At 42.4% G+C, this 23,366-nt stretch overlaps 1 protein-coding gene across 1 annotated transcript in view; it reads left to right on the top strand.

The window, feature by feature from the left end:
- Positions 1-23,366, top strand: part of LOC120020998 (astrotactin-2-like) — a 521,153-nt gene that overhangs the window by 194,580 nt on the left and 303,207 nt on the right. The window contains exons 8-9 of the mRNA XM_038964662.1: positions 4,452-4,598; positions 7,889-8,056. Of these exons, the coding sequence (XP_038820590.1) occupies positions 4,452-4,598; positions 7,889-8,056 (315 nt within the window). The remainder of the gene's footprint in view (positions 1-4,451; positions 4,599-7,888; positions 8,057-23,366) is intronic.

Below are 23,366 nucleotides of genomic sequence, written 5' to 3'. Positions count from 1 at the left end.
GTCTTCCCCGGTCCATGAGGGTTCATCCCACCTTCCACATCTCCAGACTCAAGCCTGTGGTGTTCAGTCCTCTGGTTCCGGCCACTCGACCTCCACCTCCACCTCGCATGCTAGCGGGACAACCAGCCTACATGGTGTGACGCATCCTCTCCCGTCGTCAGTTCCGGCGAGGGACTCAGTATCCCGTGGACTGGGAGTGTTACGGGCCTGAGGAATGTTCCGGGGTTCCAGCCCAGACTGGTCAAAATCCTATCTACCATCTTTCACCATTGGGTGAACTCCAAATCTACTTTAAAAACAGAACAATTTAGTAACAGCAAAAATAACAGTGCAACTGCAAATGTGGCTGACAGATCAATTGATTGTTTCTGACAGCGAAGGAGATGTTAAAATGCAATGTGACTGTTGGGGAGCATGGCAGGGACTAAGTCGACTGAAGTAGAAATATATATATTTGGATTTGTTTGCGTAGCTGGAAGCAGTGAAGACGTTGTTATCCCCAGAGTGGTGTTAAGATGGATCTCTAGCACCATCATGACACTCAGCAGATACATGAGCTGAAGAAAATGGAGTCTGAATGATAAGCAAGCTGAATAAGATGCCTTAATGGATGCCATGATTTAGTCTGCATAACCAAACTGCCATTTGATAGTATTGTGTGTGCGCCTTTGTGCCTGTGTGTGTGTTTGTGTTCTCGAATGTCCTTGTGAATGTGCACCCCTTTCTTTTTTGTATGTTTGTGAGTGTGTGCCTTTGCATTATAAGGAATGGACAATTTTTGTAGGGGTTGATCCATTTTTCATTAGGTCAAATCAAATCTCAAAATCACTACAAGTTTGCATTTCCCGCTGTGCAGGGAAATTCTCAGCAACAAAAGAGTGATCAAGTTATGATTGTTAATTATTATCCTTATTATTAGCAACGGTCATTGAAATTGTTAAAAGGTTTTAAAAACAATTATAATAAATGCAACAGTTGGACAATGGATGCAGATACTCCAAACTTTTTGAATTTATAATCCACCAGATATTGATTTAATTATAGTACACAAAACATTTTACTGGCACAGACAAATAATGAATGGAGTTCAGGGATTTTGGTGGTATTTCAGGTATTCAATTTATTGTAAAATGTCACCTTTTGTATGCAATCATATATACATTTGCTTATTGTACCAGGTATTTGGTTTATATTTTTTTATGCAACATTTGATTAATACACCGTGCTATATTTGCATATATGAATGAACACATTTACATAAATGGGTGGAATAGGGCTGCAACCACCAAACACTTGCTGTCTACCTGCACACCTCATTAAATACTGTTCTCTTGCGTAATTCAGCAAGTGTGTCAATAGCATGATACCCTCGGATTACACCTATCTATACATACATTACATTGTTTGCGAGATTATTCATAATATCACTATAATCCGAGTGTTCATTTTTGGAAGTTGCTCTCATTTCAGAGCATCCAATTTGCAAATATTTCAACTGTATTAAATGATTCCTTTTGAAATTCCACAAAAATTAATACCCATCAAAATAAAGTTATCTTTCTTCTCTTTCTTGTGTTGTAAGTGGCAAGATTATATGTTAAATCCCCGACAAAGCTTTAGCGTTCTTATAGATTCAATGGTAAGACAATGTATTCCATTGAGCCCATTTCAGCCATTACTGGAGTGTGTTTGACAGGTCATTACAAACATTTCCGTGGTTGTTACGTTAATGGGAAAAAAGCATCAGGCACAACCAAGAGTATGAAAGAGTCGCAGGCGTAACATGAAAGCAATCAATACAGCCACATTTAAGTGACAAGTGTATTCTGCACCACTCGAACACAGGAAATAGATGGCTGAAAAGGACCTCAGGTGGGTGGAGCATGTGCGTCGCTAGTATTATGCCTGTAAGCTTATCTTAGCTGTTGGCTGCACTACAGACTGCTCTATAAAAGGACACTTGTTAAAATGCATTAGCTGGAGCCTGTGGGCACACAAGTGTGAAGGGCAGACAGAGGGAGGGACTCGAGTCAGAGTGAAAGAGAGAGAGGGAGTTGATTGAGTGTGGTACAAATTCATATTGTTTGTGTGTGTGTGCGTACCTACTGTGCATGTGTGCATTTAGCATTATGTAGTTATGTTTGCAGTTGGCTAGTGTGTATGTGTGTTTGTGTGTTTGCTTCCCTTTATGCCGTTTTCTGTGTGTGAATGAGTGTGTGAGCGTCCATATATATGTTCCCAACCTATCATCCCTTGTGTGGATGTGTGGGCGTGTGGCCGTGTGTGTGCATCTGTTAGTGTACTTTGTGGGCTTTTACAGTAATTGAGGGCCTCCTCACAGACCTAATCATTCCTGAGTGTTCACACAGATGAGATTAGTTGCCGGGGAGCTGTTGTCATAGACACCCACTGCTCCAGTCCGGCTGAGATGGCAGGGTCATTAGATACATCCAGATCTCTCAATTTCTGTCCCCCCTCAATTTCTGTATCTCTTTCTCCCTCTTTTCCTCTTGTCCTGTTTCTATCTCTGTCCATACTCTCTTCTCACTCACTCACACACACACACACACACACACACACACACACACACACACACACACACACACACACACACACACACACACACACACACACACACACACACACACACATGCACACACGAGTCCAGTGAATGTAGGCAGTGGGGATCATTACTGTCCATCCACCCAAGTGATTGAAGTGTTTTTTTATCAGCCTCAGTCTAAGAGCCTCACAGCATCAGATCCATAGATCCCCCTTGTCTAACTTCTCCACTCCCCCACTGTACTGAGATTCTCATTAGTGGGTGTTCTGAATCATGTTTCACCTTACTTTCCTATCATTTCCTATGAAATTAAGGTGAAAATCTCCAGCACTTCCATAGCAATCATTCCCCCATTTGCTGGAAATAGCAGCTACTGTAATGTAACACGGGCACTGTATGAGCCATATGTGTAAGGATGTTTTGGAGTTGAAATTAGGTATATGTCAAGGTAACAAGCTATTCTTTAACTGGAAGGAAAAGTAAAGTGGTGTCATTACACGTCATTGAGAAGCAAAGAGCAGGCAGTTAATTGACTCTCAATAACAGCTCTGCCCTCACCTTGGTGACTGGTAAGCTAGCACTTAAAATGACACCTACCTGCTAGGATAAATGTCACTCTATGGGAGATCATTCATCATCATTTCAGATGCCTTTCTCCCCAATGTGGAGAGAAGTTTACAGAAACCCAAAGTGCATCCAAAACAAGCCATCTCTAACACTGTCAGAGGTGATGGTGTCATTTTTCAGCGACACTAGATGTCGTACTGGTGGAAAGAGGCTGGGCCTTCTTAACTCATCTTTTATCATGGCAATGAATTGCCTCTGCTGGACTCCAGCCATTATACTGTTCATAAATCAGTTTAGAAAGAACCCTGGATGGTTCAGAGCTCATGGCCAAAACTCCAATCAAAACACAACAACTCAACCTAACTGTGTACATCTACAGGAGCCTGAAGCTAACGGGATTATCTGCTGTGTTTTTGGCTTTGTTTTTCACAAAGCTAGAATGAATCAAATCAAACTTTATTTGTCTCATCACCGAATACAACAGGTGTAGATTTTACCGTGAAATGCTTACTTACATGCCCTTAAACAACAGTGTAGTTCAAGAAGAGTTAAGAAAAGATTTACCAAGTAGAATAAAATAAAAAGTTATCATAAAAAGTTATACAATAAGAATAACAATAACAAGGCTATATACAGGGGGCACCGGTACCGAGTCAGGGTGCAGGGCCACAGGTTAATTGAGGTAATTTGTACATGTAGGTGGGGGTGAAGGGACAATGCATAGATAATAAACAGCGAGTAGCAGCAGTGTACAAAAGGGATGGGGGGAGGGGTCCATGTAAATTATCCAGTTGCGATTTTATTAATTGTTCTGCAGTCTTATTTCTTGGGGGTAGAAGCTGTTGATGAGCCTTTTGGTCCTAGACTTGGCGCCCCGGTACCACTTGCCATGCGGTAGCAGAGAAATCTATAACTTGGGTGACTGGAGTCTCTGGCAATTTTATGGGCTTTCCTCTGACACCGCCTATTATATAGGTCCTGGATAGCAGGAAGCTTGGCCCCAGTGATGTACTGGGCCATACGCACTACCCTCTGTAGCGACCAGCGTTTGTTGTGTTATAAAGTACATTTTTGGTGTTAGGAAGATTGTGTGTGAAAGTAAACTGTTTGATAGTTTTAGACCAACTACAGCGGTTTTGACATGTTGGTGATCCTTTTAAGCCACGGTGCAGATTAAAGAGGCATTTTCAGAAAAGAGAAGAGTTCATGTTCCAGTTTTTTGTGTGGGTTTGAATACATTTCTTGTTGTGTCTTAATAGCTGAAATCATATTTTGCATGTTTTCCCTGCATTTTCCCTGAGGTTTTTTTCCCTGCCCTCAGGTTGTCCACACAGTCCGATGAACAAAGCCACTCTGACGTTGATCACCATCAGTACGTGTGTACTGGCTGTGGTTTACGGCACACAGCTCTCCTGCTCTCTCACTGTCAAGGTCACTCTCCACGTGCCTGAACACTTTGTCGCCGACGGTTAGTATCCCCCATCAACTCGCTCTCTCGCTCTCTCATAAACATGCCCACTGTGTCAAAACTGCATCAGGGAATACATGCTGACAGAATAAGCAAATATACTAGATAGTCTACAGTGGAAGTAGCATCAATACCTTCATTAAGCATGCTAATTGTGCTGTAGATAACATTTTCATTGAAATGTATCTTCAAAAGACGAGAATTATTGTCACGATCGCTGGAATAATTATCGGACCAAACTGCAGCGCGATATGGTTTCCACATAATATTTATTATAAAATGCACAAAACAACAAAGAAAGAACGAAACAAACAACGAACCGTGACTACAGAGGTGCTACGTGCACTAACTCAAAACAATATCCCACAAACCACAGGTGGAAAAAGGCTACCTAAATATGATCCCCAATTAGAGACAACGATTACCAGCTGCCTCTAATTGGGAATCATACAAAATCACCAACATAGAAAAACAAAATTAGAACCCCACAAAGAAATAATAAACTAGATTAACCCCCAGTCACACCCTGACCTACTCCACCATAGAAAATAAAGGCTCTCTATGGTCAGGACGTGACAGTAACCCCCCCCCCCCAAAGGTGCGGACTCCGGCCGCAAAACCTGAAACCAAAAGGGAGGGTTAGAGGGGGTGTCTAGTGTCGGTGGCGGCTCTGGTGCGTGGCGAAGTACCCGCTCATCCCGCGGATCCTACAGCATCGGGGGCGGCTCTGGTGCGGGCCGAAGAACCCGCTCATCCCACGGATCCAGCCATGGACCCAGGCTGAATACTGTGCCTGGACTGGACCTAGATGCCGAGGAAGGCTCCTGCCATGGAGCTGGACTGGACGCCGGCCCTGGCCTGGACATCGGTGCAGAGGAAGACTCCTGCCATGGAGCGGGACTGGACGCCATGTTTGTACTGGCCAACGGCGCAGAGGAAGGCTCCTGCCTTGGAGCTAGACTGGACGCCGTGCTCGGACTGAGCATCAGCGCAGAGGAAGGCTCCTGCCATGGAGTGGGACTGGATGCCATGTTTGTACTGGCCATCGGCGCAGAGGAAGGCTCCTGCCTTGGAGCTAGACTGGACGCCGTGCTCGGACTGAGCTTCAGCGCAGAGGAAGGCTCCTGCCATGGAGCTGGACTGGACGCCGTGCTCGGACTGAGCATCAGCGCAGAGGAAGGCTCCTGCCCTGGAGCTGGAGGTTCCGGACCGTGGACCGTCGCAGGAGGTTCCGGACTGTGGACCGTCTTAGAAGGTTCCGGACTGTGGACCATCTCAGGAGGTTCCGGACTGTGGACCGTCGTTGGAGGTTCCGGACTGTGAAATGTCGCCGGAAGCTCCGGACTGTAAACTGTCGCCGGGAGCTCTGGACTGGGAATCGTCGCCGGAAGCTCTGGACTGGGGACCGTCGCCGGAAGCTCTGGACTGGGAACCGTCGCCCGTAAGCTCTGGACTGGGGACCGTTGCCGGAATCTCTGGACTGGGAACCGTCGCCGGAATCTCTGGACTGGGAACCGTCGCCGGAAACTCTGGACTGGGAACCGTCGCCCGTAAGCTCTGGACTGGGGACCGTTGCCGGAATCTCTGGACTGGGAACCGTCGCCGGAATCTCTGGACTGGGAATCGTCGTCGGAAGCTCTGGACTGGGAACTGTCGCCGGAAGCTCTGGACTGTGAAGGCGCACTGGAGGCCTGATGCTTGAGGCCGGTACAGGTGGCACCGGACTGGTGACACGCACTTCAGGGCGAGTGCGGGGAGGAGGCACAGGACGTACCGGACTGGGAAGGCGCACTGGAAGCCTAGTGCCTGGAGCTGGCACAGAACGTACTGGGCTGTGGAGGCGCACCGGAGACCTCGTGCGTAGAACCGGCACACATGGCACCAGACTAATGACACGCTCCTCAAGGCGAGTGTGGAGAACTGGCACAGGACGTACAGGGCTTGGAAGGCGTACTGGAGACCTGGTGCGTGGAGCCGGCACAACTTTCACCAGACTGATAGCACGCTCCTCAGGACGAGTACGGAGAGCTGACTCAGGTAGCATTAAACCGATAACACGCTCCTTAGGGCAAATGTCGTGCATCCTCCACCAATTCAATAACTCTCTCATTTCTCTCTCCTCCACATTCTCCCTCAACTCACTGATGGTATCTGATTCTCTCCGTTCACTCTCCTCCAGTTTCTCCCTCTTCTCCCAGACTGGCTCTGGTTCACTCCTCGGCTCCGCCGACCACCCTTTGTGACCCCCCCAAAAAATATTTCTGGGCTGTTTTTTGGGCTTTTTATGTGGCCGCGTCGTCGCTGTCCTCCCTTCTCTCCTGTTGTCTGTTTCCATGGCAGCCTTTCGTGTCTTGCCAAGACTTCCTCCCAAGTCCAGGATATTCTCTCCTCGATCTCCTCCAAAGACCAGGATGCCATCTCCTCCTGGGCACGCTGCTTGGTCCTGTTGTGGTGGGATATTCTGTCACGATCGCTGGAATAACTGCATCAGGGAATACATGCTGACAGAATAAGCAAATATACTAGATAGTCTACAGTGGAAGTAGCATCAATACCTTCATTAAGCATGCTAATTGTGCTGTAGATAACATTTTCATTGAAATGTATCTTCAAAAGACGAGACTTATTGTCACGATCGCTGGAATAATTATCGGACCAAACTGCAGCGCGATATGGTTTCCACATAATATTTATTATAAAATGCACAAAACAACAAAGAAAGAACGAAACAAACAACGAACCGTGACTACAGAGGTGCTACTTGCACTAACTCAAAACAATATCCCACAAACCACAGGTGGAAAAAGGCTACCTAAATATGATCCCCAATTAGAGACAACGATTACCAGCTGCCTCTAATTGGGAATCATACAAAATCACCAACATAGAAAAACAAAACTAGAACCCCACAAAGAAATAATAAACTAGACTAACCCCTAGTCACGCCCTGACCTACTCCACCATAGAAAATAAAGCCTCTCTATGGTCAGGACGTGACACTTATAATATTGATATTTTTTAACTTCTTAACTTTATTTTCATTATTTTCAAATTGTAACTAATGCATAATTGAATATCCAGTTTGAATATCCAGTTCTATGGTATATCCAGCTACCATAGTAAGAAGAGAACAGCCAGGTTGTTAGCAGTAGAAAAATCTTCACTCTAATAAACCTGGATATGTTATACTGAGCAGTGAATGATGGATGATCCTGTAGTACTTCACACTACATGATCTGCTGAGATAAATGCGATGAGTAAAAATGTGTTCTGTTATCTTTTGGTTCCAGGAAGCAGTTTTGTGGTGAGCATGGGCAGTTTCCTGGATGTGTCTAACTGGCTGAACCCTGCCAAACTGACCCTTTATTACCAGACGAACTCCTCCACCCAGTGGGTCAGAGACTACTGTGGCCAGAGGACCACTGAGCCCTGCGAACAGCTGTGTGACCAAGAGACAGGTTAGTGACACACACACACACACACACACACACACACACACACACACACACACACACACACACACACACACACACACACACACACACACACACACACACACACACACACACACACACACACACAGAGAGCCACGTATATGTCCCTGCTGCAAACCCCAGACAGTTCCCTTGGAACAGAACATTGCCTCAAGGTTCGGTGGTATATAACACGGCTGGACGGAGGGTTACCCGCTGATGGGATCTCTTCGGCAAATACATTTATTTGCTCTTAACCTTCAGTCCTAATCTCAGGCTCTGGGTCTCATTCAACCCATGCCAGCCCCTGTTAAGAATCAAACAGATAAGAGTGGCCAATGTCAGAGTACTGTGTGGAGAATATTACCCTCCTCTCCACATCATCTCAATGTGCTTTTAGCACAGCATCGGGCTTGACATTTAGACTTGCTGTCTGATAGCTTTGATACTTCCCTATCGCAGACCCCTTTCTTTTCACACCAATACTGAAGGCTATAGACTTTTAAACAACTTTCCTTCAACCTTAAATGTCTTAAAGGAGCCCCTTGAGACCCTAAAATGTGTTGTCAGACGTGAGATATTATGAATGATGATGAATTAGCGCCGCGGCTAAGCTAAGTAAACAGTAAAGGTTAATAAAAGTGAAGGTGAGGCAAGGAAATGGGGTGTCACACTCCACGGGTTTATGCTGCGTTCGTGGAAACCCTGGAACTCTGCTGAGATCTATAGAATAGGGCTAATGAATGCTGTATCAGGGATATCACAGGAATATTTGGGGGGTCTAGGAGGGCAAGTGGTCTCTTTAAGAGATGGCAGGGACTCAAGAATGATTCCAATAATGGTTTGAGACTAGACGGGAATGGTGATGTCATTTTTATGGCGGGTTGACTTGAAGTTCCTGTTTGATTATAATTAGGGCCTAGAGTTTTTCCTGGCATCTTGACAGGATCAGGAAAAACAGGGCCCTAGTAATAACTTGACTACAAACTCGCCTTGCACGGCTGCATGAACTATATTTCTGGTGCCGTAGGAACAAGTCAGCATCGAGAGCCGTTCAACATTACTATCCATTGTGTGTTTAAACTATTTGACACCTCCACCGTCGAAACAATCACTTGCCGTTTTTCAATGGATAAATGTCTGTGAAGAAAAACACACATATTTAGCATAACCACTCCATCATTCACACACACAGCCAACCGCACATGGGGCAGATGCCTGGCCAACTGTAGTAGGATTCTAATTTGAACAATTGCTTTCCCTTATTAAATCATTCAACATGGGCCACTGTGGTCCAACCTAATGGCTCATGCTCCTGTATTTATGGGCTTTAATTGCAATCAGCCAACAAAAAGGTAGAAGACCCCTTGGTAATGACTATTAGAGTCAATAGGTTGGAACGCTATCAAAGCCCTATCCCTCACTAGTTAGAGTCATGGTGCAGAATCACTGATTTGCCAGATGTGTTTCGTTGATTCGTTCCTCTATTTTTCTTCATCAATTACCCCCACTTAGTGACTAGTGTGCGTTGAAGTGCCAGTGTCATGTAAATGTGAAGTGTTACTTTAGTTTTTAAATCTAGTTCTCACAGAGTGAGCAGAGAGAGGCTTTGCGTTGACCAAGCCCCTGTAGTATAGAAACTCAGCCAGGTAGACAAATCTTCTCACCGGGGTGGAAAACCATCACTTCAGAACCATCACTTTGTGTTATAATCATCAATCTGGATGCTGTGTCTCGGAAAGGAAGTTGTCTGATATCAGATTAAGGAGGACATATTCCACCACAGGCCTGTGGAGTCCTGGGTGGGGGGCCTAACTGACATGCAGGTGGGTTATAATGGGATGTTTGTAACAGTCTGTCAGCACCTGGTCCATGAGGGGCCGGTCTGTAGGATATTGTTGTCTGGAGCATCAGTAAACCAGATGATGTCGGTTAAATCAGCATTGAAGTTGTAAAGACCTTCAGTCAAAACTGACTTAAAGCGATCTTTCTGTTTATATAAAGAAAGACATCTGAGGAAATGAAGTTGAACATCTTGTCCTGTTCCACAGTTTATTTGAACCCACATGAAACCCACAACACAAAAACAGTTTAGTACTAAGTTTTCATTACGTTATTCCTCAAATGAACTTTTTTATGCTGACCCAGTCCCCAATTATTATATATATATATATATTTTTTTAAATAAGACCGTAAAATGTCTGGTCCCCTGGGTGGGATACTTCCCCCTGTCGTAATGTAGTAGAGCCAGTCTAAGCTTATTAAAATGAATTACATGCTGTATTGTATGTGCAATTTATATCACCCCAGACAAGGGCATGTTGAGGGCTGATGCATAATGGAATATAGTAGGAGGCCACTCAACATGCCAGACATGAACTGATGAACTTGGCACTGGCAGCACCCTCTGTCTGTGTCAGTTGGTAAGAAGGCCAACTGTTTTATTCAAATCTGGACCGGCAAATCACTATACTATGTCCTGCACATACAGTGACATCAGAAAGTATTCATACCCCTTGACTTATTCCACATTTTGTTGTGTTACAGCCTGAATTCAAAAAGGATGAAATATTTAAAAATATCTAAACCATCTAGACACGATACCCCATAATGACAAAGTGAAAACATGTTTTTAGAAATGTTAGCAGACTTATTGAAAATGAAATACAGAAATATGTCTAATTGACATAACTATTCACACAAGTCTCTAAGAGCTTTGCAGACATGGATTGTACAATATTTTTTTATTATAAAAAAAATTCTTCAAGCTCTGTCAATTTGGTTGTTGATCATTGCTAGACAACAATTGTCAAGTCTTACCATAGATTTTCAAGTCAATTTAAGCTAAACTAGGCCACTCAGGAACATTCAATGTCCTCTTGGTAAGCAACTCCTGTCACGCCCTGGCCTTAGTATTCTTTGTTTTCTTAATTATTTTAGTTAGGTCAGGGTGTGACATGGGGAATGTATGTGTTTTTTGTAGTGTCTAGGGTGGTTGTAAGGTTTAGGGGGTTTATTAGAGTAGTTGGGTTTATGTTTAGTATAGAAGTCTAGCTGTGTCTATGGTTGAGTGTATGTTTCTAGGTATGTCTATGGTTGCCTGAGTGGCTCTCAATCAGAGACAGATGTCTTTCATTTGTCTCTGATTGGGAGCCATATTTAGGCAGCCATAGGCATCATGCATTTGTGGGTAATTGTCTATGTTATACGTCTGTAGCCTGTGTGTGCACTACGTTCATAGCTTCACGGTCGTTTGTTTGTTTTGTTTGTTTTTTTGTAAGATTGTTTCTTTTCGTGTTACGTCTTCGTCATATATATTAAAAGGAAGATGTATTTCTCACACGCTGCGCCTTGGTCCAATCTCTCTCCCTTCGACGATCGTGACAACTCCAGTGTATATTTGGCTTTGTGTTTTAGGTTATTGTCGTGCTGAAAGGTTAATTCATTTCCCAGTGTCTGGTGGAAAGCAGACTGAACCAGGTTTTTCTCTAGGATTTTGCCTGTGCTTAGGTCCATTGCATTTCTTTTTTATCATTAAAAACTCCCAGTCCTTCACGATTACAAGCACACACATAACATGATGCAGCCACCACTATGCTTGGAAATATGGAGAGTGGTACTCAGTAATGTGTTGTATTGGATTTTCCCCAAACATAACAAAAAGTTAATTGCGTTGCCACATTTTTTTGCAGTATTACTTTAGTGCCATGTTACAAACACAATGTATATTTTGGAATATTTGTTATTTTGTACGGGCTTCTTTCTTTTCAATCAATTAGGTTAGTATTGTGGAGTAACTACAATGTTGTTGATCCATCCTCAGTTTTCTCCTATCACAGCCATTAAACTCTGTAACTGTTTAAAGTCCATGCATCTTATTATCTGACTTGTTAAGCAAATATTTACTCCTGAACATATTTAAGCTTGCCATAACTAATGGGTTGAATACTTATTGACTCAAGACATTTCAGCTTTTCATTTTCTATTAATTAGTAAAAATTTCTGAAAACAAAGTTTCACTTTGACATTATGGGATATTGTGTGTAGGCCAGTGACACAAACTTTTAGCCATTTTAAATGCAGGCTACACAACAAAATGTGGAAAAAGTGAAGCGGTGTGAAAACTTTCTGAAGGCACTGTACAGTACCTAAACGACTATTCTGCTAAATTGGGAAACATACTGTAGACATATTTTAAAGGTTAGTATTTTAGACAATACAGCTATTACTTTTTCAGATAATCTGAACTACTGTATGTGATTTCTTGGCATGCTGTTTTCTTGTGCTGTTATTAATAATATGGTTATGAAATGTTACCTTTCTATTTCCCGTATGATGTTCTAGTACCCATAGACATTCAGCCTACCAAAATAGCATGCTTCAATTTATCTGCTGTTTTTCCTCTGCAATTTTAAAAGCCAATGTTTTCACGATGGTTAGGTACACTGTACAGAGCATTTTCTCTTGCTCGCTCTCACTCTCTTTCTCTCGCTCTCTCTCTCCCTCAAAAGGAAAAGGACTGTTCGAGTCAGTAATTGGCAACAAATGCACTGTCTCTTTGGAGGCTTCTCATCTCTTCCTAGAGGGAATTTAAAGTCGTTCCTCAAAAGAGCACATTCTCATGTTTTCATCTGCGTCATCCAGCGCACAAGTAGACCCAGCAGAGAGGAAATGGAGACACACTTTCTTTATGCTGTTTTCCTCTCAAAGTGTGTCTTTGTTCCGCTCGTCTGGGCCTAGAACCTGGATGGCGTTCTGTGTGTCTGTGAGAGTGTGTCCACAAAAGCGGAATTGTGGCACAGAGAAGGAAGGGGAGAAAATGGAGATGGGAGAAAGAGAAGGGGATGTGTTGACATAATTGAAATGATAGCTTTCAGCGAGCTAGCCCCCTTTTTGATACACAAGCAGCCGAGCATGTATGAGATAGAACTCTGAGGATATATACAGTACCAGTCAAAAGTTTGGACACACCTACTCATTCCAGGGTTTTCCTTTATTTGTACTATTTTCTACATTGTAGAATAATAGAGAAGACATCAAAACTATGACATAACACATATGGAATCATGTAGTAACCAAAAAAGTGTTAAACAAATTAAAATATATTTTATATTTGAGATTCTTCAAAGTAGCCAGCCTTTGCCTTGATGACAGCTTTGCACACTCTTGGCATTCTCTCAACCAGCTTTATGAGGTAGTCACCTGGAATGCATTTAAATTAGTTTGCCATGATAAAAGTACATTTGAGGAATTTCTTTCCTTAATGCGTTTGAGCCAATCAGTTGTGTTGTGACAAGGTAGGCGTGTTATACAGGTGTGCCATAAAATACCATATCCATATTATGGCAAGAACAGCTCAAATAATCAAAGAGAAATGGCAGTCCATCATTACTTTAAGACATGAAGGTCAGTCAATGCGGACAATTTCAAGAACCATCAAGTGCTATGATGAAATTGGCTCTCATGAGGACAGCCACAGGAAAGGAAGACCAAGAGTTACCTCTGCTGCAGAGGATAACTTCATTAGAGTTAACTGCACATCAGATTGCAGCCCAAATAAATGCTTCACAGAGTTCCAGTAACAGACACATCTCAACATCAACTGTTCAGAGGAGAGTGCGAGAATCGTCTATGCAATTATCTCATGGCTCCTAAATCACAGTCCTATCTTAACAAAACATACTTTCATCATTTGTCATATGCAATGTAGAGGATGGAGACTTTGTACATGTAGTGCATATACTTTCCAAGTTACAGTATTTATTTTATAACACTTTTAATGACATCACAAAATAAAAACCAATATGACATTCGTTTTCTATAGCTCACCACTGACCATTCCCCACGTTCTTATGTTAGCAATATTGTTCCAGTATTCGCTTTAGAACGGGTTAGAGTTTCGGCGGTAAACCTCTGTGTAGACAAAACACATTTCCCTGTGAAATTTGGAGTGGGATGTTCTCCCTCCTTGAATTTACAACAAGGTGTGAACTGTCAACCCCCCAGCAGCTCCCTCCTCCCCTCTGTGGGTGAGAGAGGGTCTGGTTACTGTCATCCATTGCCCAGCTGATCTGACCCATTCGGATCCTCACAGGACAGTCATGACACCATGCAATTAGAACAATGTGGACTGCAAACATGTTCAAAATATTGAGAAAATATGGGGCAGGCTAATTAACTAACTACAGTGTCTTCAGAAAGTATTCAAATGTCTTTTTACGCATTTTGTTGTGTTACAGCCTAAATTTAAAATGGATACAATTTAAAAAAAAATGTCACTACACACAATACCCCGTAATGTCAAAGTGAAATTATGTTTTTCAAATTTTGTACAATTTGGTCAAAAATTAAAAGCTGAAATATCTGTCAGTAAGTATTCAACCCCTTTGTTATGGCAAGCCTAAATAAGTTCAGGAGTAAACATTTACTTAGCAAGTAACATAAGTTGCATGGGCTCACTTTGTGTGCAATAATTTTTTCATGACTGCCTCATCTCTGTACCCCACACATACTGTACAATAATCTGTAAACTCCCTCAGTTAAGAAGTGAATTTCAAACAGATTCAACCACAAAGACCAGGGAGGTTTTCCAATGCCTCGCAAAGAAGGGCACTTATTGGTAGATGGGTAAAAATACAAAAAGCAGACATTGAATATCCCTTTGAGCATGGTGAAGTTATTAATAACCCTTTTGATGGTGTATCAATACACCCAGCTACTAAATCAGTTGCCGGCGAGTAGAAACTGCTCAGGGATTTACCATGTGGTGACATTAAAACAGTTACTGAGATAGGAAAAAACTGAGGATGGATCAACAACGTTGTAGTTACTCCACTATACTAACCTAATTGACAGAGTGAAAAGAAGGGAGCCTGTACATAATAAAAATATTCCAAAACATGCATCCTGTTTGCACCAAGGCGATAAAGTAATACTGCAAAAAAATTGGCTAAGAAATTAACTTTTTGTCCTGAGTACAAAGTGTTATGTTTGGGGCAAATCCAATACAGCACATTACTGAGTACAACTCTCCTTATTTTCAAGCATAATGGTGGCTTCACCATGTTATGGGTATGCTTGCAATCGTTAAGGACTGGGGAGTTTTCAGGATAAAAATAAATGATTTGGAGGTAAGCACAAGCAAAATCCTAGAGGAAAACCTGGTTTAGTGTGCTTTCCACCAGACACTGGGAGATGAATTCACCTTTCAGCAGGACAATAACCTAAAACACGAGGCTAAATCTACAATTGAGTTTTTTACCAAGAAGACAGTGAATGTTCCTGAGTGGCCGAGTTATAGTTTTGACTTAAATATACTTTAAAATCTATGTCAAGACCTGAAAATTGTTGTCTAGCAATGATCAACAACCAATTTGACAGAGCTTGAATAATTTTGAAAAGAATAATGGGAAAATGTTGAATAATCCAGGTGTGCAAAGCTTTTAGAATCTTACCCAGAAAGACTCACAGCTGTAGTTGCTGCCAAATGTGCTTCTACAAAGTTTTGACTCTGGTGTGAATACTTGTGTCAATGAAACTTTTCTGTATTAAATTTTCTATACATTTGCTAAAATGTCTAAACATGTTTTCACTTCGTCATTATGGGGTATTGTGTGTAGATGTGTGAGCAAAACATATATTTAATCTCATTTGGAATTCAGGCTGTAACAACAAAATGTGTAATAATCACGGGGTATGAATACTTTCTGAAGGAACCGTGGGTTATAAACGGACTAACATTCAAATTGGAGTTGATGACAACGCAATACATAAAAGACCTAAATACACAACTTGAAGCAACCACATATTTAGCCATGGAGCACGTTCTGACTGGTCAGTGAGGGGACAAGCCTCGACACTCCCACAACATATTTATTCGTCAAAATTCAGCCCTTTCGCAAAACACCTCCAGCTACTGTGCCCATAATTACAGTTTTGGAAATAGGAAAAATATTTCTGACACAACCCCGAACCTGTAACGCTACCGCCAACGCTAAGATTTATCATTGCTTCAGGTTTGTCAAAATAAAGCCCCCTTTGTCTTTGTACAAAGTCTCACTTTAATGTTCCCTTGCTAAACACCTGCCTTCATCCACCTACAGTACCACTCCTCCTTCCATAACCTAAAAATGCACACTACACTAAACCAAAAAAAAGTCCCGCCACCCCTAGACTCAACATCATTTGTACTCACTCATTTTCTTGCCAACTTGTCTTTACTGGCTCACAGTAAGGTCTGGGAAACAATCGGTGCAATGTGCAGTGTTGTAAACTAACCACTGCTGGAGAAAGAGGGGCGCCTGATAAGCAAGCTGTCATGGAAAAAAAAGAAAGCGAGCGAGCGGATCTAAATTAATTTCCTGCCCCTGTGAACTTTCCTCTGCACCGAATGAAAGTCAAATGCCTGAGAGGGAGATAAAGCCCAGAGACTTTGAAGGAAGCAAACAAACGCCACATGATAACACATCTATTATGAAAACACTACGCAGCGGCATTATCTGAGGCGGTGGTTCCGAACGCATGCCTCAAAGCAAAAGTCAATATTTGTGGTGATGAGGCTTCAATAGAAACCTGATAACAGACAGGGCCAGTGTTTGGACTTCTCAAATGCAGTTAGAAATGACTGTTTTAATGATGCATTACATTTTAGTTTCCCTCCTTTTAACATGGTGATGTGCAAATCTAATTTTGTGAATCAGAGTTGAGTGGAATAACTTGTCATGTCAATCAACAAACAACTAAAGTCCTTTCAAAATACTTTGTTTACCCAACAAGGGGTGCAAGTGGCAATTACAAGGATACTCTTATGCACCTACAAGAACACACATTTCACTTTACATCCCCTCTCAGTGTTATCACCAGCAAGGCCAGCTGCAGTCGTTTTACTCAGGTACCTCGAACACTGTCTCTGTCTCACTCCACCACCCCCTAATGCCACCCAGCCTACCATCACAGTCATTAACACAACATTGTGTCACCCTTGCTTGTTAAACAATCTCCTGGCCTCCTCCCCCCTCTTCCTTCATTCTCCTCCTTCATTCTCCTCCTCCTCCTCCGTGCCTTAACTATCATCCTCCTCTCATGTGAGGTATCACAGTGAAAGTCAATGGATGAAGGACCTCCACTGGCCCCATGTATACGGATCTCTCCTTGAGCCCCAGTGGTGTGTGAATGGGTTTGGGCCGGAGCCAGCTCAATCACACACAGGCAGAGGCACCTGTACACACACGCAAAGGCACCTACCCACCCACACAGTCAAACACACACACTCCCACCGGCTTATCAGCAAGGCCACAACACCTCCTCTTCCAGCCATCGGCCATGTTAGCACAGCTGAGCACGGGGAGGATACATGTGAAATAACACGATCACTCTCGCTCACGACTTCATATAAAGCCAAGCCCAACCTCCTTTCCGCCCTTCGTTTTCTCCCCGCCAATAATACATTCTCCCAGGTTCCTACCGCAACTAATAGGTGCTGAAATGTCTGGGTTGTTCCGGCTTTATCAGCCCTATTCATCCAACCCACCGCCCCACCTGCCCACCCAGGACATGGTGTCGATGATGAATCTCCTCAAGGTCCCGAAACAGAATTGCTTCCCCACTGGAATGGTGTAACAGTAGAAATATGCACCAGGACAACAATATCTCTTTCCCCTGCCCATGCTGTGAACCTTGAAATGTGAAAATTGCCCACATGGCCTGTGCAAGATAGGAATAGCATTCTAATGAAACGTGTCATTAATCACTTCAGGTCGGCTGCAGGGAAAGAGAAGGAGGGAGATGATTAGTTACTGGTTTCTAGTGAACGCTCCCCGCTACTTTTTTTCCCTTCATTTTGGCTTTAATTTAGAAAACAAGAAAAGAGGAAACAAGAAATGTGCTGATGATGACGGATTTTTGTTGCCAATAGCATTTGTAAAATGGTTTGTTGTGAAGATTTTGTTTAGAGGTTTGGTGTGGGAGATGAAATGAGCGAGTGAGAAATGTTGGGCCAAATTGTGTGTGCGGATGTGCGTGTGTGCATGTGTGTGTGAGAAAAGAGAGTGAGAGATAGCAAGAGATCCAGTGAGAGAGCGATGCAGGAGCGAAGTATGTTTAACAGCAAGGGGTGGCTGAATTGGCGAGAAAGTGGAATGTGTGAAGATGAAGGCCTATTCTGGCTGAGAGGGCTGATTTGACTATCTGCTGTTTGGTTAACAGGAGCTGGGAGCTGTAAGTAGCAAGGAATTTCTGAGCTGTTAGCTGTAGGAAGGATAGCATCATCTCTTTCCTCTCCATGGTGCACCATCTTACAATAAAACCACCTGGTATTGTTGCTAAAAAAGCAGTGTTTCTATTAGTTTGACTTTTATGACTCGATGCCACCATCGTAAAAAAAGGCATTCATCATAAATACAAACTTTGAAGTGATATTTCATTTAGCTCTTAAGAGAAATAATTCTGAAATGCTAGAGGTAATTGCTTTCAATTTCCCTTTCATCAGGTAGCACATTCTCACATTATTAAGGCAGTAGCTGTTCCCTGCTAGCCGGTGTGCTATGTCCCCGGCTCATAAACTCACTTAATGAATTATTAAGGACTTGGTGATAAAATGTGAATGGCATTTTATGACTCCGGTTAATATGTTTCTTCCAATGTTATGCCCCTCCGAGGGACCATAGGGACCTGTCAACAGGAGGGTTACTCTGTGCAATGCTAATGTTATGGCCGACTCTAACCCACAATGACTATGCATTTTATAAGCTTTTCACATTAGTGGCGCTCATGGGGCAATGCATTTGAACCCTGCACAAAGCTCCATAAATGCAGTTCGACCATGTAAAATCAATGGTGACCATGAATTCATTGATCTGTGAATTTAGTTGTGGAGGGAATAGGTAGTCTGTAAAGGGCTTTGAACAGCAAACCTGAATGCTCAGATCAATATATTGTTTTATGCTGATAGGACTAATAGGATCAAAAGTCTGAAAGTTTGAGGTCACATTCTTGTTATACTTCTGTAGATACCGGCAGCGCCATAAATACATATCATATTCCCAGTTGATGTGTGACTAATCATTTTTCATTTGTCTTGTTGCATACAGTTGACTAATGTGTGGGCAGTAATGGTTAAAGACTCAATCTTCCATAGTTCCGATTGTTTCAAACAACCAAGTTGAGTATTTTAGCCCTCCGTTGGCTCACTGTCCCTTATGAAAGTAACGTAAGAAATGATTCATTTAGACAAACTAGCTGGAAATGAAACGTCAAGCTATATGAGTTGTTGGCATGAATTCCAATGTTTGTCCCAAGTGTGAATGCAGACGGCTGAATAATTACTGTCATATTCCAGGTGGACAGGGCAATCCAAATGTAAATGAATGCACAATTTACATCCTGAATGAACCCATGCTGTTTACAATTTACTTCTGAAATGTTTTAGTTTCATAACCTGATATCACTTTTGTTTGAATTCCTTGCAGTAGTATTTCCAATGTTGTTGCACCAATGCGATATGGCACACACAAAGTCACTGCATCATTATTTCTTTTCTGAAAAACAACCGTTAATAAGCTACTGAGTAAGAACTGTTGTTTTGTCTTCTGTGTTACTCTGACTACCATTTGAACATTGCCATACAAATTAGACGAGGTTAATGAAGAAAATAGTATTGAATAAGGGAAATTGTAGTGAATATCCCATATTAATTTCAACAAGTAAGAGGTGAGGTTGAGAATATAAAAAGTTGGAAGGTATTCTCAATGAGAAAGAATTGAACCGCAGTAAGATGACAATGTGATCGTCATGTTCTTGTCAGCATTTTTGTAAGACTCAAGTGCACCTAGCGGAGGTCGTTTAACAACAGACGTTTGTTACTCAATCCCTTCTCAAAGTGTTACATAGGCCTACAGCAAAACACTGAGCTTTGTTCTGTAGCAACCGAGCAACGTTCAGGAAGGAAACATTTAAGAGTGGACTCCGGCTGGGGTGGATGAGACAGTAGCTTAAATCACAAAGCAGCGATAATGCCTGCATTTGTGCCTCTCTCCGCTGCTCAAAATGTTCCATAGGCGCATAGAAAACAATTTATTTCTGTAAGGACGGAGGAGCGTTCACAAACACAATGTTCTGCAGTATACTCACGGCTGGGTCGGGGTGAGAGGTAAACCACAGAGCAGCGATAATGCCTTCATGGCAGGAGACACAGAGGGAGCTTTCCCCTCATTCAATGTTTGCTTTTTCTATTTGTTTTTGTGTTTTATGAATCTGCCGCCTCATATCTTCTGACAGATCATAAATCAGCACCCTGAGGCATGGGCAGAAAACCCCTGGCGCTTTAACACTGCTTTGATTCTGTATGGATTAAAAACATGGAGGGTGGGAAATGAAAGGGGGGAAGAGAATACAATGAATATAATTAGCCTCCTTTGACTCTTCTCCCATTTTTAAGACTGTTACTTCTTTGTTTTTTGTTGTTGAGTTTTGTAGATACAGTGTTTGCGGATTTATACTTTATGCTTTACACCTTTGCTTTCTTTGTGTCATAACATATCATTGCACTGTTTATGCTATGTTATTTAAATATACAATTTCAAAGCACCACCCCCTTATCCTTGGCATACAGTATATGCTGAGTGTACAAAACATTAGGAACATCTTTCTAATATTGAGTTGCACCCCCTTTTGCCCTCAGAACAGCCTCAATTCGTCGGGCTTGGTCTCTATAAGATGTCGAAAACATTGGCCCATTTTGACTCCAATGCTCCCACAGTTGTGTCAAGTTGGCTGGTTGTCCTTTGGGTTGTGGACCAATCTTGATACACACAGGTGAACTGTTGAGTGTGAAAAACCCAGCAGAGTTGTAGTTCTTGATACAGGTGCGTCTGGCACCTACTACCATACCTCGTTCAAAGGCATTTCAATATTTTGTCTTGCCCAATCACCCTCTGAAGGACACATACACAATCCATGTCTCAATTGTCTCAAGGCTTAACATCCTTCTTTAACCTGTCTCCTCCCCTTCATCTACACTGATTGAAGTGGATTTAACAAGTGACATAAAAGTGATCATAGTTTTCACCTGGATTCACCTGGTCAGTCTATGTCATTGAATCTATGTTGACAAAGGCTCTGTTGTCACCATATCAATGCTTTTGTCATACCATACAAGCTATACAATGAATGGTTTCTTTCTGCCTTTGAAAATGTCAGGTCCAAAGTGAAATCGTAATGGGTGTTTATAGTAGAGGGATGCATCAGGAAATGGTAGTCCGGCCATTTCAAGTGTACATCAAATCAATAAATCCCAGATGTACCACAATAAAAGGTTACATAGTTCTTTATAATGCTACCACAATCCTTAAGTTCCTACAGATCAGTGGCGGTCGATGCCGTTTAAGATTGAGAACGATTATTATTTTTATGCGCATGGCCTTATTTCTAGGACAGCAGATTAGATGACTGTCATTCATATTCCATTCACCCAACTCAATGTAACATCGAGAGGTTTAGGCTACTACATACTCACATTTTCCTTATTCCCATCATGAAGTTGCTACAACCTAGCCTATGAATTAAAGTTTACAACATAGGTGCACAGGTCGAGAGAAATTTGAGTAATCAATGTGACAGACAGTGACACATTCAATAACACTCTGCACAATCTTGCCTGCATCTAGCTGATCTAGGGTGTAATCATTAGTCCAAAAGTTACAAACAAGAGTATCTATTGGATACATTCTGTTATGTGTCATGACTTTGCCCTGTTGGGTGAGGATCATAACCCCCCCCTTTCTCTCTCTTCCCCCCCAACGGTTTATGGCCTACCATAAATACCGAAACTCTCTCCACTCTTGGAAAGCCCTTTTGTTACCACAGAGAAAGACTCTACAGGATGGTAACTTCAGAAAGTTGAACAATGAGACCATTTTTCTGTAATGGAAGGGTCCGTTGATACTTTTATTTAACCTTTATTTAACTAGGCAAGTCAGTTAAGAACAAATTCTTATTTACAATGACTGCCTAGGAACTGTTCAGGGGCAAAACGACAGATTTTTACCTTGTCATTTCAGGGATTCGATCTAGCAACCGTTCGGTTACTGGCCCAACACTCTAACACTAGGTACTTAAAGAATATGATGTCAGATCAGTCATTGTTTTGGTAGATTGTTACTGATGATAGGACAACAGAATTGTATCTTTGAAAGTCTACACATTCTAGTTATCAGATTTACATAAAAATGTGATTAAACATGAAACTATTTGTGAGAAGATAAAATGTGATTTTAGCTTCTAAATGAGAGAATTGTTTCATAAGTAAACTTATGCTCAATCAGTAACCCCACCCGCGGGAGCACAGACATTGGTTAGAAGTATGAAACACACCCCTTCTCCTCCCCAGTACAAAAGTCCCCGTAACGATCATTAACGTTTAGTTCCAGAAATGTGAGGACTGCTGTTCTAACATTAAGATGGGTGAATTTCAACGTGGAGGTGACGATCACCACGCTGGAATGAATTTCGACTAGACCAGTCAGAATACAGCACGAGCTGATTATGGCAACTTGGTATGAACTTTTAACTAACATTCACTAAAGAAGAAGTGGTATATCCTAGACCTTCGAGTTATCAGCTGCAGCTGTAAACGTACGTGGCCTAGGAAAGGATAGACAATTTCCTAAGAACGACAGTATACTTCAACGTACAGTGTCTTGCAAAAGTATTCACACCCTTTGTCATGTTCGTCGTAGTGAGGAGACCAAGGCGCAGCGTGATTTGAAGACATTCTTCTTTAATAAATGAAGAACACTAAAACACTAAACAAACTAACAAAATAACAAAAACGAACATGAAGCTAATTACAATGAGTGCTGACATGCAACCACACATAGACAACTACCCACAAAACCAAAATGGAAAATGGCAACCTAAGTAGGATCCCCAATCAGAGACAACGATAAACAGCTGCCTCTGATTGGGAACCAATTCAGGCCACCATAAACCTACATTACCTAAACATACAAAAATCCCCATAGATAAACAAAAACCCTAGACAAGACAAAAACACACATACCCACCCTCGTCACACCCTGACCTGACCAAATATAGAAAATGAAGGTCAGGGCGTGACAGTACCCCTGACCTTCTTTGGGAGTCCCCCCAAAGGTGCGGACTCCGGCCGCAAAACCTGAACCTATAGGGGATGGTCTGGGTGGGCATTTCTCCGCAGTGGCAGCTCTGGTGAGGGACGTAGCCCCCGCTCCACCTCTGGCTTGGCCCACTTAGGTGGCGCCTCTAGAGCGGGGACCCTCGC

Source organism: Salvelinus namaycush, chromosome 26 (genome assembly GCF_016432855.1).
Source record: "Salvelinus namaycush isolate Seneca chromosome 26, SaNama_1.0, whole genome shotgun sequence".
Classification (NCBI taxonomy): Eukaryota; Metazoa; Chordata; class Actinopteri; order Salmoniformes; family Salmonidae; genus Salvelinus; species Salvelinus namaycush.
The sequence above is the reverse complement of the archived record's forward strand: the minus strand, read 5'-3'. Positions and strand labels throughout refer to the sequence as shown.